We start from the raw sequence: 12,733 nt of genomic DNA on the forward strand, positions 1-12,733 counted from the left end.
TGACCGCTCCTGGGCCCTGAGCTGAAGTTAGGACACAGAACGACCCAACAAAGGGGAGAGCAGACCTCCCTTTGGTATCTAGGCAAGACTTGTTAATATGGTTTTGTTTTCAGAACACTGATTGTTACTGTTTCCTCCCATTTGTAGCAAGGAAAGCTGGTTTTCTACTTAATAATTGGACATAATGGGGTCTTTTAGAATAAATACAGAACCAGGAGGTGGAGACACATCCAGCAGAGAAGCAAGCGAAAGACACGGAGTCGTGACGGTGGCTCTCTGGGCAGCGACCCTTTGGAAACACAGGGGGGACCAAGCACCGCCCCCCACCCAGAACCTGGAGGACAGGACCCAGGGCACCGAGGGGTGGGTCTGACTGTGGTCCCCGAGGATGCGGGCACGAGTGTGGGTGGGTGGGAGCGTGGGGGACACAGAGTAGGAACAGTAGGAACAGGGAAAGGGGGAGAAGATGTCACCTGCAAAGCTGCCCAGCGCGAAGCAGGGGCTCAGGGCTCGAGCTGGAGGCCAAAATGTGGTCACGGCCCGGAGGGGACCCTAAAGACAGAGCTTCCAAATCTTCTGATTCATTTGATCAGAGGTTTTGAAAACTCCCCGGAGGCCTCAGAACTTTTGTTTTTGCTCATCAAGAAAAACCCCGGAGCGGCGTTTGGTCTCATGACCTGTGGCTCTCCTTCTGCCCGGGCCCGGCAGGCAGAGCCGCGGGAAGCCGGGAACACTGGTGTCTGCCCAGTCCGGGAGCGCCAGAGAACCCAGGTGCGCTGCAGTGATGTCAGGACGGACGGACGTCTGGCAGGGGCTCCCAGGACAGACGGACCTGTGGCTGACGCGCTCGGGCTCTGGAGCCGGGGCCTTGGGCCAGTCACTTCTGGAAGCTTCGGGCATAAAGAGGAGTGCAGACAGGCACCGGCGGCGTGCTCGGCGGCCGGCAGCTGGCGGGCCACCCTGGTGCTGAGCAGCCCTTTCTGGTGAGCCTGGAGCAGGACAAGGACCGCTCTCTCCTGTCACTCCAGGCGATGGCTGTCCTGCCCAGGCTGGGGTTGGGGTGGGAAGGGGCACGGTGGAGTGTGGGAGGTCCCCCGGGTCCTCCCAGGTGAAACACGGGGACAATTGCTGGGAGGTGGACGCCACCTAGCCCGACACTGAGGCGGCCTCTTGGTAAAATGCAAGAACTAGCAGCATGTGGGAGGGACGCGACATGGGGGCCGATTGCAGGGAGGGGACAGCTCCCCCTGGGGCTCAGGATGGCCGGAAGACAGGACCCTACCCTTGGCCTGCACTTAGCTGAGGGAGGAACATTTCTGAACACAGCAAGCTCTGCTCTGGGGGTGCAGGAGCTGGGGGCCGGGGGGGCAGGGGTGCAGGGCGCGGCCAGCCTGGAAGCCAGTCTGAGGCGTCAAGGTCGCTCGTGTGCAGGAAGGGGGCTCCCGACTGCAGCCGTCCCGGGCCTGAAGCTTTCCTTTCCCACGCCGGTGCAGCGAGGTTGCCGGGGAACGTGCCTTAAGGGAGGTTCGTGGCAGCAGCTCCCCGCCATTTCCGCGGCCCCCATGCACTTGGGCAGGGGAAACCATTTAAAAATAAAACCCGTGCCGAGGTCCGCGGAGGCAGGTGGTTACGGTTCGTCCGCATTTATCCCATCAGTTCAGCCCGATCGGCTGCGCTCCTCGTCCCGGATAATCTTACAGCAGCGTCCGGCTGCCGCGCGGCCTGCGGCCACCAGGCTCGGTGACAGACCTGTGCCTGCCACTCCGAGCTCGTCCGGGATCGTGACTTCGACTGGCGGCGAATATTCGAAGTCCCCATTTCTTACGTCCGTCCGCGGCATCTTGACACGTCCAGCACGTGTGTCCCCGTTACAGCCCCTTTGGGGCGATGCGCAGCTGCTGAGGGTCACCGTCGGTCTCTCCGAGGGGTCTGCTGCACGTCCGCCATGCTCCCTGAAGCGAATTTCCAGAATACCTAGCCCGAGAGTTGAGGTCAGGCCGTTCCAGCCCCGACCCCTGCAGCCAGCCTCTCCAGCCGTTTCCCCGGGGGGCTGGAGGAGAGAGCAGTTTGCTTACATTATGAACATAGAGTTAACAGGCCAGAGCAACGGCACCGAGGCATCTGGGGGTGCACATGAATTACAGTCGGGACAAACACGCGATGGCAGGCTCCTGGCAGCCACCGCCACGTCCACCGGTGCGGCCCTGTCGTCTGAAGCAGAGCACGGGTCTTGGGGCACCCATGTCATGTCCTCTGTGCTAAGCGTCACACGGACTGCCGCGCGGGAGCCCCTGCAGAATCGAGGGTTCTAGGTGTGTGACTCAGTCTCCCCAGCTTGGCGACCGCACGCGGCCATGGTCTCTGGGCCTTCCGACCCTGCCTGCTGGTGTCAGGCAGGCTCAGGACAGCCCAAGATGAGGCCCTTCTACTGCTTTCGGGGAGCTCCGTCTAACACTAGCAAGTGCATGGGGAGACTAGTGATCTGAGGCGGAAGAGGGACCCAAAGTAGGCCAGACTGGGACTGGCTGGCTGCTCCCTGCACCCTGAGTCGGAGTCTGCAGGGCCCTGGATGCGTAGCAAAGCGTGGTGGGGGCGCCGGGCGGCGCCGTCTGATCCCTCCCGGGCTCCCCTGCCTGCCAGGACCTGCCTCGGGACCCTTTCTCTGGACTTTGTCTGGGACTCTGGCCTTGGGCTTGGTGCGCCGGTGGCTGCGTGTCAGTCACTGGATTCTCCTCCAGCCGCCAGCCAGGTGTCCTGACCAGCTCGCCACCACACCGTTGGCTCCCAGAAGGCTCAGAAGCCGGTCTGCGGGCTGGTGGCACTGGGGTTTCCTGCCTGATCAGGGGAGCCTTGTCTCTGCCTTTGGACACAGTTGAGCAAACCTTAAGATGCTGTCAGTCACCAGGAGTGAAGAAAAGGACCAGTTGTGTGTCAAGTGCCTGGAATGGCATCGGCCTCAGGCCTGGGAAATCAGGGCCGCTGCTCTGGGCTCCTTACTTTGGAGGCCACAGGGGCGTCTCTCCACCTTGCCAAGCCCAGGAGGTCAGGACCCTTCTGGGCCACGTGGTCCTGCCAGCCAGAGCCCCACCCCGTCTTTTAGATCATGTTCCTGGTGCAGAGAAACGTAGAGTTCCCTCCCGGATGACCCTGCACCCACATCCGAGGCCTGTCTGCGTCTGGCCTGGTGGCTGGATCGCTGCCATTCGCACCCTTTGGCCCAAGGAGCAGTGGCTTGTGGGGAGAGGGGGTGTGGGTATGGACAGAACTTGGACAGGCGGACTGGGCACGTGCGAGGGCCCTCCCGGCGCAGGACGGGGCTGCGCAGGAAGCAAAGGGCACAGATTGCAGGCTGGAGGCCAGCAGGAGCGGCGGGGTCGTGGTGGGCACCCGAGAAATGGTCGCTCTCAACATCCGGTTGGTGAGCCAGCCTGCTCACGAGTCTGACCAATCTTGTGCTATGGTTCTGCGTCTACAAACCGCATCCACATGGGAGAGAGAGGTGGGGGAGGGGAGGCAGAGCGGGAGGAGAAGATGAGAGAGCTGCTCCTGCACCTGCCGTGTGGGGGGAGTTGTGTGGAGTGTAGCCAGAAGCAGGCCGAGCTGGGGCCAGAGACGCCGGGCCCATCTCTCCAGGTGGCGGCTCTACCGCCATAGGGGGTGGGCAAGTCAGTCCCTGGCGGTAAGACCAAGTGTGATTGAGTAAGACCGGGGCAGTCAAGGTCAGCCTATTTGCTCTGTCCGCTGGGATGCACGATTCAGGGAGAGAGGGCAGCAGGCCTCAGGCTCAGACCACAGCCACGTCTGCCCAGTGTTTGTGTGACCTACGCCTCTGTTCTGGGCCCCAGGAGACGAGCCTTGGTTTCTCTTCCTGATACTGCTTATTTGTTCTGTCTGGCTTAGTCCAAACCCCAAGGCTCAGCTGAGTTCCCCCAGGCCAGACTGCCCAGGACTCTCCCCGCTGTAGCCGTAGCCCTGCTGAGCTTTTAGGATTTGAGGGAGTAACCTGTTGCTGTGTAACAAACGATAGGAAAACCTCATGGCTCAAAACCGTCATAAACACAAATTATCTCAGTCTTTTCTGGGAGCAACCTAGCTAGGGGTCCTGAGTCAGCACTTTCCATGAGTCAGGAAGCCAGAGGGTGAGGCTTGAGTCCGTGTTGGAGGGTCTGCCACCAGGAGACCCCCCAAAGTTTGGCCAGCGGGTGTGGGCGGTGGGCAGGGGGCTCAGCTCTGCCTCCTGGGGCCTCTGCGCGGGCTGGCTTGAGCGTCCTGATGGCCCGGTGTTTGGCTTCCTCCGGAGCGGGGGACCCTGCACGCAGCAAGCAGAAGGGGCTTGGAAGTCACATGCCGTCCCATCCGTCTGACTCTGCTGGTGGTGCGGACCAGTGGGGCTGTGCCGTGGGAAGGGACCTGGCACGGTATGAATTCTAGGAGGTGGGGCTCTTCAGGGGCCCTCGGGAGGACGCGCCCAGGCCTGAGATTCTGGCAGTCTCCTTGACTCCTTGACACAGAGCCGAGATCACTTCGGCATTCTGGTGCGTTCAACAATCACGTTCACGCACATTCTCCGTGTCGGGAGAAGTGGTAGTTCCTGGGGACATCAAGACGCAGCCGACTCGCAGACCGGCGGGGAAGGCGATGCTCAGGCTGGACTGTGTTGCGTGTCCCAGGGCGGGGATGCTCACCGGAGCGGGCGGTGGGAACGCTTCGGGGGAGTCAGAGAAGGCTGCCTAGCACAGGGAAGGCCCGCCAGGTCCTGAGGGAGGAAGAGGAAGTCTGCAGGCCGCGGGAGGGAGAGAGGAGAGAGGACTGGCATTCCAGGCGGGCAGACCCTGTGACCAGTGCAGAGCCCAGGCCACCTGGGGCAGGGGCTGGGGGGGTGGGGGGCTCAGCACGGTCCTCTGAGGATGTCACTTCTCCCATGTGCTCTGATTTTAGAACCTCCCAGAACCAGTGGAAAGTTCCACGTCCTTTGAATGTACTGTTAGGCAGGCAGAGGCCCAGGTTGCACTTGTCTGTTATTGCAACAAAGAAGCCTGTTGGAAAGCGCGGGCAGATTAAGCCTGGAGGAGCTGGCTGTGAGTTGGAACAGCAGGAACCACAGAAAGTTTCCAACCGTGGAAAAGACCGCCTCATGCTCCTTGCCTGGAGGCAAACATGATTTCGGGGTTTCGGGGACTCCTCCCCAGTTGCTCAGATAGGGTGTGCGGGGGTGTGTATCTACACGCCCGTGTGCCATTTCCTTTGTTTTGGAAAAGGGCGCTGCCCCCTGGGGTGAGCACGCGCGCAGGGGTCCGCAGGAGCACACGTGACGACAGGCTTGCCCAGACCCGGAGAGCTTAAAGCCTGTGCTGAGTTTCCACCTACCTCCGCCACCCTCTAAAATGCACGAGACCTTTGATGTTAGGAAAAGTGAGGCTCCAGCTATTTACTTATACGTGTGGTTTGTGAGGTCTGCCCTATGGTCGGCTTCATTGCCATCTGTCTCGGATTACGTATTCTTTTGGGGCAGAGACTTTGGGCTACGCCCCTCCCTCATGTGCTGTCCCTGGAGAGGGACTGCACGGGAGCATCTGAGACAGGACAGAGAACAGGGGAGGCGGTGGGGGGGCTCCAGCTCCACCTGATGCCTGGCACCCCCGTATCTTCTGAGTTGATGGGCGTGTCACCTGCCCTGCCCCTCCCCCCTGCTCACAGTCCCCCTTGGCATGCTCCGTCCCTCCCCCAGTCATCAGAGATCCCACGTTTCTCGGGCAGTTGGGTGGAAGCTGAGCTCACACCTGGAAATCCCCCAAGAAGGCGGCAACACACACAGGCAGGCGTAGGCAGGGTGTGCTGGGGGCTGGGGAGGAGTCGGCCTGGGAGAAGACACACAAGGTCAATGCTTGATGGTTGGCAAAGGGAGGTGATGTCAGAGAACACTCTTCCAGCCCTGGAGCAGTTTCCGGGAGTGGAGGGAGGCCTGGCGCCAACCTGTCAAGTCACGTTCAACCGACAGTAGTAGTTGGAACTGCAGGGAGGGGGCCTGGGGGAAGAGAGTACATCCAACCGGCCAGCGGGAGGGGTGCAGCCTGGCCCCCCATCTCACCCTCAACCCTCCTGGGGTGAGGGCCAGGGTCGTATGAAGCCTTTGTGGGGGGGTCATGGTAGCTGGAGGACAGGCCCTGCTTTCTTTGCCCACCAAACGTAGAGGAGGGAAGGCAGAGGTGCAAAGGCAGGGCCTCTGCCCCACGGTGGTGGACCCCAGGTTAGCCAGAAGCAGAGTCCAGCTCCAATCCGACTCAGCTGGGCTAGGACAAACCGAGTTGGGAGCTCCCCTCCCCACCAGGCTGGGGTGTAGCTGCTGACTCTGGTACCTTCTGCCTGCCTTGCCTTTTCCCCTGTGAGTGGAGGAGGACTGGCTTCACACACCTTTATGCCTGAGATCCTGACTCTTCTGGGGCTGGAGGTGCCCTGCTCTGGGTGGCCGGGCCTGGTGTTGGAACCTGACTGGGATCCTGGCCTCTGGACATAGAATTTCTCTAAGCAGGTGTGGTTTGAGAGCAAAGGCTTGTGGCCCAGACATCCGGACACAGAGGTCACTTTTCTCTTTGCTGAGCATTTAAATCCGATGTCTTAGAACGTCTACAGTGGTATTCCAATTTTGGTCTCTGTAGATAGGTCTTGAAAGGTATATATTCCTAACTGCACATTTTTTCCTGGGCCCAGGTGATTTCTCTTTTTTCAAAAATAGACTTTTTAAGTACAACTTTAGGTCCATAACTAAATTGGGTGGGAAGTGTGGATTTCCCATTACTCTCTGCTTTCATACGCCCACATCTCCCCTACCAGCAACATCCCCTACCAGAGTGGGGCAGCGGTCAGTGAGCCTACCTTGTCCCATCAGCCAGTCCACAGCTGACATTAGAGCTCACTCCTGGTGTGGCACATTCTATCGGTTTGGACAAATACCCGATGACATGTCTCTACCCTTATAGTATCACACACACTGCCCTAAAAACCCTGTCCCCAACCCACACGCCCTGGCAACCACGGACGGCTGCTGTCTTTCAGTTGTACCTTTTCCAGAATGTCATAAAGCTGGAATCCTATAGTGTGGAGCCTTTTCAGATTCGCTTTTTTCCCTTCGTAACATGCATTGAAGATCCCTCCCTGTCTTTTCGGGGCTTGATAGCTCATCTCTTTTTAGTGCTGGAATATCTTATTTAGGCCTAAATGCACCATAGTTTACGTATTCATCACCAAGAAAAGCATCTTGGCTGTTTCAAAGTTCTGGCAATTATGAATAAAGCTGCTGTAAGAATCCACGTGCAAGTTTCTGTGTGAACGTTGTCTTCAACGTCTTTGGGTAAACACCGGAACATGACTGTGGGGCCATATGGTGGGTTGTAGTTTGTAGTTTAGTAGGAGATGGCCAAAGGGTCTTCCACATAGCCCCACTATTTTGCGTTCCCAGTGGCGCAGAATGGGTGTTTGGGGTTGCCAGCGGCCTGGGCCTCAGCATTCCAACAGGCTGGAGCAAAATCTTGTTTGAACGTGTGCTTCCCAGATGCTACATGATGGGAGGGTCTTTTCTTGGGCCCGCCCCGTGTATCTTCTTCGGTGAAGGGTCTAACTAGTTTGTTCATTTTCTTATTGTAAAGTTTGAAGTTTTTGTGGTTGTGGGTTTGGTGTATTTGGGCTAATAGTTCTGTATCAGATGGGGCTTTCGAAAATATTTCCTCCTAGTCTTTAGTCTTTTTATTCCCCTGAGGCAATTTTTTTATTCTATTTTCTGGATTTTCCAAGGCGAGAATCCATACCATGTTTCCCTTAACAAAGTCCTGGTCCGGACAGACTTGAGCAAAGCTTAACTCAAGATCCATAGATAGGTTTGGGGAATATCCCTGAAACCTCCTAATTTGTGTGGATGTGTACACACACACACACACACACACACACACAATTTTTTGGGAGGGAAGAGGGCCCACAGCTTGTATTGGAGTCTCAAAATACTCAGGGTCTAACTTGGATATATCTGAGTGGACCTGAGGAACCACTTACATCTAAGACATCCTCAGACTTGCGGCTGGTTCTGGAGTTGTTCAAATATGCCGGCAACAATCAAAATTCCTTTGGATCTAGGAGACTCTGGAGTCCTCTGAAGTGAGGGAGATTTTCTTAGATCGGACACTTCCCTCAGGGGAATCAGGCTCAATGGACAAAGAGACGCTTACTCTTTCATAGGTGTTCTTGAATGCTGCTTGAGAAAAGCCCGCCCAAGGAGACTGAGGTATCATGTACCTTGAATCCCTTGGACTTCTGAGCACAATGAAGGCCAGTTTCATCTCTAAGGACAGGCAGGAATTGTAACTGATGAGTATGATGAAGACAAACTGTAAGATGTCCGCTTTGCCTGCATCTCAGTTACCAAGATTGGCAGATGGAAGCCTTCCTCAACCAGGCATTTGCTGATGTTTGCAAAATTAATTTAGTAATATTACAGTTATATATATATACACACTGAATCACTAAGTACTGTGGGAGAGATCTGCATATTGAGAAAAGCATAAACAGAAAGTAGACCGAGCTGCACAGAAGTGACTGGTCACCTGAATCGGTCGAGGAAATGTCCGTCTCAACAGATTCCAGGGTGACCAGGCGACGGCGGCTTCCCGCGGACTGCCCGAGTTAATGCGGGTGCGTGCCTTTGCTTTCCTGTCCCACCTTGCGTGCACACACACTGAGTTTAAAAAGACCTTCCCAAGCAGAGACTAACTTTGCTCAAAATATATAAGCACACTCACTGAATGAAGTTGGAAAAGAGAAGAAAAATCAGACTTACTTCAACAGAGCCTGAGTAGTTTTAAGGCAAACTGAGAAGTCAGTAAATAGAAACTGATCCTGTGTCTCATGTACATAATGGCTATTGGCTGGATCCATGATTAGAAGTGCTGACCCAAGGAGTTACTAGGAGGGAGGGTTTACAGTGTTCACAAATACAGATGATCAGCCCTCACTCCTACCACCTTCTCCCCGGGATCCTGAATCAGTGAAAGGGGTATTTGCAGGAAGAGTTAGGGGTAGGCCCACCTACATTTTTTTTTTTTTTTTTAAAACACCCCTGGTGATTCTGATGCCCGTATTGGTTTGAAAACTACTAGCCGGATCATCAAATGCTCTCAAATATAGATGCAATTTATGAAGTGTTCATTCCATGTAATTATTCAGTTTCCATATAATTATTTTCTCCCTTGTATGAACCAAAAGAAAATAGAGCTTTTGATTAAAAAAAAAAAATCATTCCACTAATAGCACTTAAACTTGTTTCTGTAACTTCAGAAGCTGATCAAGGTAATTTTGGAAGGAATATTCTATATAACATCTCTAGAAATGATCAGAAATCTTGCTTTCTGACTTTTCAGATCACAACGGTTGATGTAACCTCCACTTTTGACTTTGCATTTCCAAACTTAGAAACTGGAGATACTTAAATTAAAATCTGAAATTAATCAGGATGCTTTGCTATTAGCTTTACTAATATTATCTAGAATGTGGCTATCTAGAATGTGGCTATAGCGGTCTGCAATCCAATAGCTATTTCTGAGTATACTATTTTCTAAATGGTGTAAGAAATTCACAAAACTTGTCCTCATAATTCAGTCTTTCCCTTACTATTAGTGAATTTCAAGGATTTGTTTATGATTTTTAAAAACTTTTGTGAGGCTTGCTTGCCATTACCTCTTCTACTGAACTAGCACATCCTGGCAAATGTCCCCCAATATCCACCCGTCCAGCCAAGAAAACTTAAGGTGATTAGGTATGTGCTTTTTTTTTTTTGTTTAATTGTATAATTCATTTATACAGAGAAATCATTGGATTATCTATTTACAGTCTTTTTCAATTTTCATTTCCACTGGCCAGACCGAGTTCACGTAATAGTCAACATTTACTTGAGTGGATCACCAATATAGATCTGCCATGACACAGGGCTTTAGTTTTCCTTCCTTAAATAATATGCCTCATTTGAACAGAAACACTTTACAGGAAAAGATTCATTAGTCTTTTTTCCCCTCTTGTGAATAAATCCACCAAAACTGATCTAATATGGCCAAATTTTCAACACATTTCATTGTTTCCTTTCAAACCCACAAACCAAGGCAAATAAAAGTCACTTCCCCCAAGCCTTCTACGACTTACTACAGACCCTCAAGTTTAGCTTTTACTATCTCCTTTCATGTTCTGGTGCAACCAGACATTTTTACTTTAAGACAAAACTACTCACTCTCTTAGGCCCTCTTTTTTTGTGTGTACAGTTTTTCTAAACTTACTATCAGTCAACTGCCTTCCCTCTGAAACATCCAACAAAAACCTTACGGCGTTTTTCTGTCAGTAGTCCCGAATACATGGGAGTCATTTCCCGTGTATTCACCACTCTGACGTGCTACACTTTAAAAATTGCAATGTTCTTAATTGGCTCAAAAACAGTATGGCTTGGTTTCACTTGGTAAAGTTAATATGATTAAAAAAAAGATATATATATATATATATATACACACATATATATATATATATACACACACATACATACACACACATTTTTAATCAAAGAAGAAAAATAAAGACATGCCAATTTGAAAAGGCAAAGGTATCAAAGTAAAAAAATAAAAGCAGACACTAAAAACTACTTTACAGATTAAAAAAATTAAATAATTGGCAGGTTAAACGGATGAAAAATAAGGAATGTGCAGTGAAAAACAAATATAAGGCATTCCAGTTGATAAAACGGAAAACTTGATGAGTTTTATGCTTTGTTCTCCAAGGACTTTATGTTTCAGTGTAAGTTCTGAAATATCATAAACATATACTGCAGGAAGATTTTAGGTGCCAATGCTACAATTTCAAATCTGCAAACAAAAGTTTATCAGAGAAACACTGGTAAAATCCCAGTATTTGCAAAACTTTGGTTTTTGGCAAATATTGTAAATATCACAATTGGCTGGTATTAGAGAATCGTGATGAATGCAGGGTAAGGAGAAAATCCATTTCATAAATGTTTCATTTGATTAAAAATACCAGGTTTGCATGTTCTAAATAATCTGGGGAAAACATCTCTAAAAAAAAAAAAAGGCTACAGTTTAATAGCAATCTGCACGTATCTTTAGCTGCCATTAAAAAAAAATAAAATAAAATAAAAGGAACAACCACCCAAACCAACCAAAAACATAACAAATGTTAAGACTGGTATTAAGCAGTCCTGCAGTGCTCCGATGCTCACATTATAAGAAAAACAAACTGTACACATTTATAAATAAACAGCCTCCCTACCAGTTAATACACAGAACTTCCTTTACACCAGAGTCTCTTTCCGTTTGCCATCGACCTGGGCTCTGTCCCTCGCCTTTCGGAGGCCAGGCTGCGTCTGGCGAACTTTCGCACTCTTCATGTCCTCTGCTGTGTGCCCTGGGCAGCCGCTCTCTGAAGCGTCTCCAGCGCCTTGGGCCTGAGTCACACTAGATGCCGTGGACCCCCTTCTCTGGGCTCGGACGTTCCCAGCAGAGGGGCTGTTCTCCTCGCCCACCTCGTGGAGCTCCGGCAAGCCCTGCGGCTCGGCTGGGCCAGCAGCCTGCCGGAAAGGAGCAACGGCGGCGCGGATGCAGTTGAACCACTGCTGCTTGTGGAACACGTCATTGGCCTGCAGTGTGTGTGACTGGCCCGGGGAGGGGTCTTGGAAGCGAACTCTGAAGATATTTTTAGCTAGAAGAATAAAAAATGTTAAAGACTTTTTAAAAAGTTTATTGAACAATAAAGTCAGCCTACAGTCTTAATATGGGTGGTGGCGTTCCTATGCCAGGCCTGCCTGTTAGGCAGACACATCCAGTAAAGACCACCAGTCACTTATGCGATGCGCCTGCGGGTGTCAGAGCAGCAAAGAACCTGACAACTGTTTCAGGGGCGGAACAGGTAGGTACAGGACAATGAAATCCATTTCGTTAACAACTTTTTGTGTAAGGACAGAATTCTTAAAGATTAAAGCTAAATTCATTTACATTCTGAGTTTCTGTTTATGTAAACTACCTTAAAGCTTGTATTTTTACCTTTATCTGAGTTGCTGAAAGCCCCTCGGAAGGACCCTCCCATCCTCACATCTCCATCCTGCAGGTCTTCCAAGACCAGCTCTTGGACAGGGATTGGCTGCCGATAAACCTGGTAGAAGTGACGCTCATTTCGTGTAACAGGCCGAGTCAAAACCAAGATGTCTTGAAACAGGAATATGTAAAGTTTCTAGAGAAACAAGAAACAAATACATCCTAAATGTGAAACTTTGTGATTTTAAGTGAGTGAAATCCATCCTTACAAATGACCCCATAAAGACCGTGATTTCAAGGCTACGCATGTTCTACTTGGAGAACTTTTCTGATCTCAGATGATATAAAACTTATTTTTATCAGTATGTAACATTAGATTAAGGATTCACCTTTACTCAAAACTGACCAAACTCCATGCACCACAAAGACCTACCAGTAGTAACACACCTGGAAACACCAGTATTGTATACCAGTTTTCTAACAAAATAAGGATCAAAAAAATGCAAGCTGGTAAATGTTAATGGTTCTTCTTGTCCCACAGAAGTGTAAGCTTTATAGAACAATTAGGCTTCATGATAGAAATCAGAGATGTCAGGTTTCAACTTTTTCCAAAAAGAACCTCAACTTATAAATTGGGTCTCTAGGAGCAAACAGGTGATGGGGAT

The 12,733-nt window shown here is 51.3% G+C and overlaps 1 protein-coding gene across 2 annotated transcripts in view; it reads right to left on the minus strand.

The window, feature by feature from the left end:
- Window positions 1–9,854: 9,854 nt before the first annotated feature.
- The window catches only part of NET1 (neuroepithelial cell transforming 1), a 59,283-nt gene continuing 56,404 nt past the window's right edge, over window positions 9,855–12,733 (minus strand). For both annotated transcript variants that reach the window (XM_082742326.1, XM_082742327.1), the window contains 2 exons: window positions 12,078–12,264; window positions 9,855–11,736 (listed from right to left, as the gene is read on the minus strand). In XM_082742326.1, the coding sequence (XP_082598452.1) occupies window positions 11,330–11,736; window positions 12,078–12,264 (594 nt within the window). In that variant the 3' untranslated portion in view covers window positions 9,855–11,329. The remainder of the gene's footprint in view (window positions 11,737–12,077; window positions 12,265–12,733) is intronic.

This window comes from Mustela nivalis (genome assembly GCF_964662115.1).
Source record: "Mustela nivalis genome assembly, chromosome: 7".
Taxonomy (NCBI): domain Eukaryota; kingdom Metazoa; phylum Chordata; class Mammalia; order Carnivora; family Mustelidae; genus Mustela; species Mustela nivalis.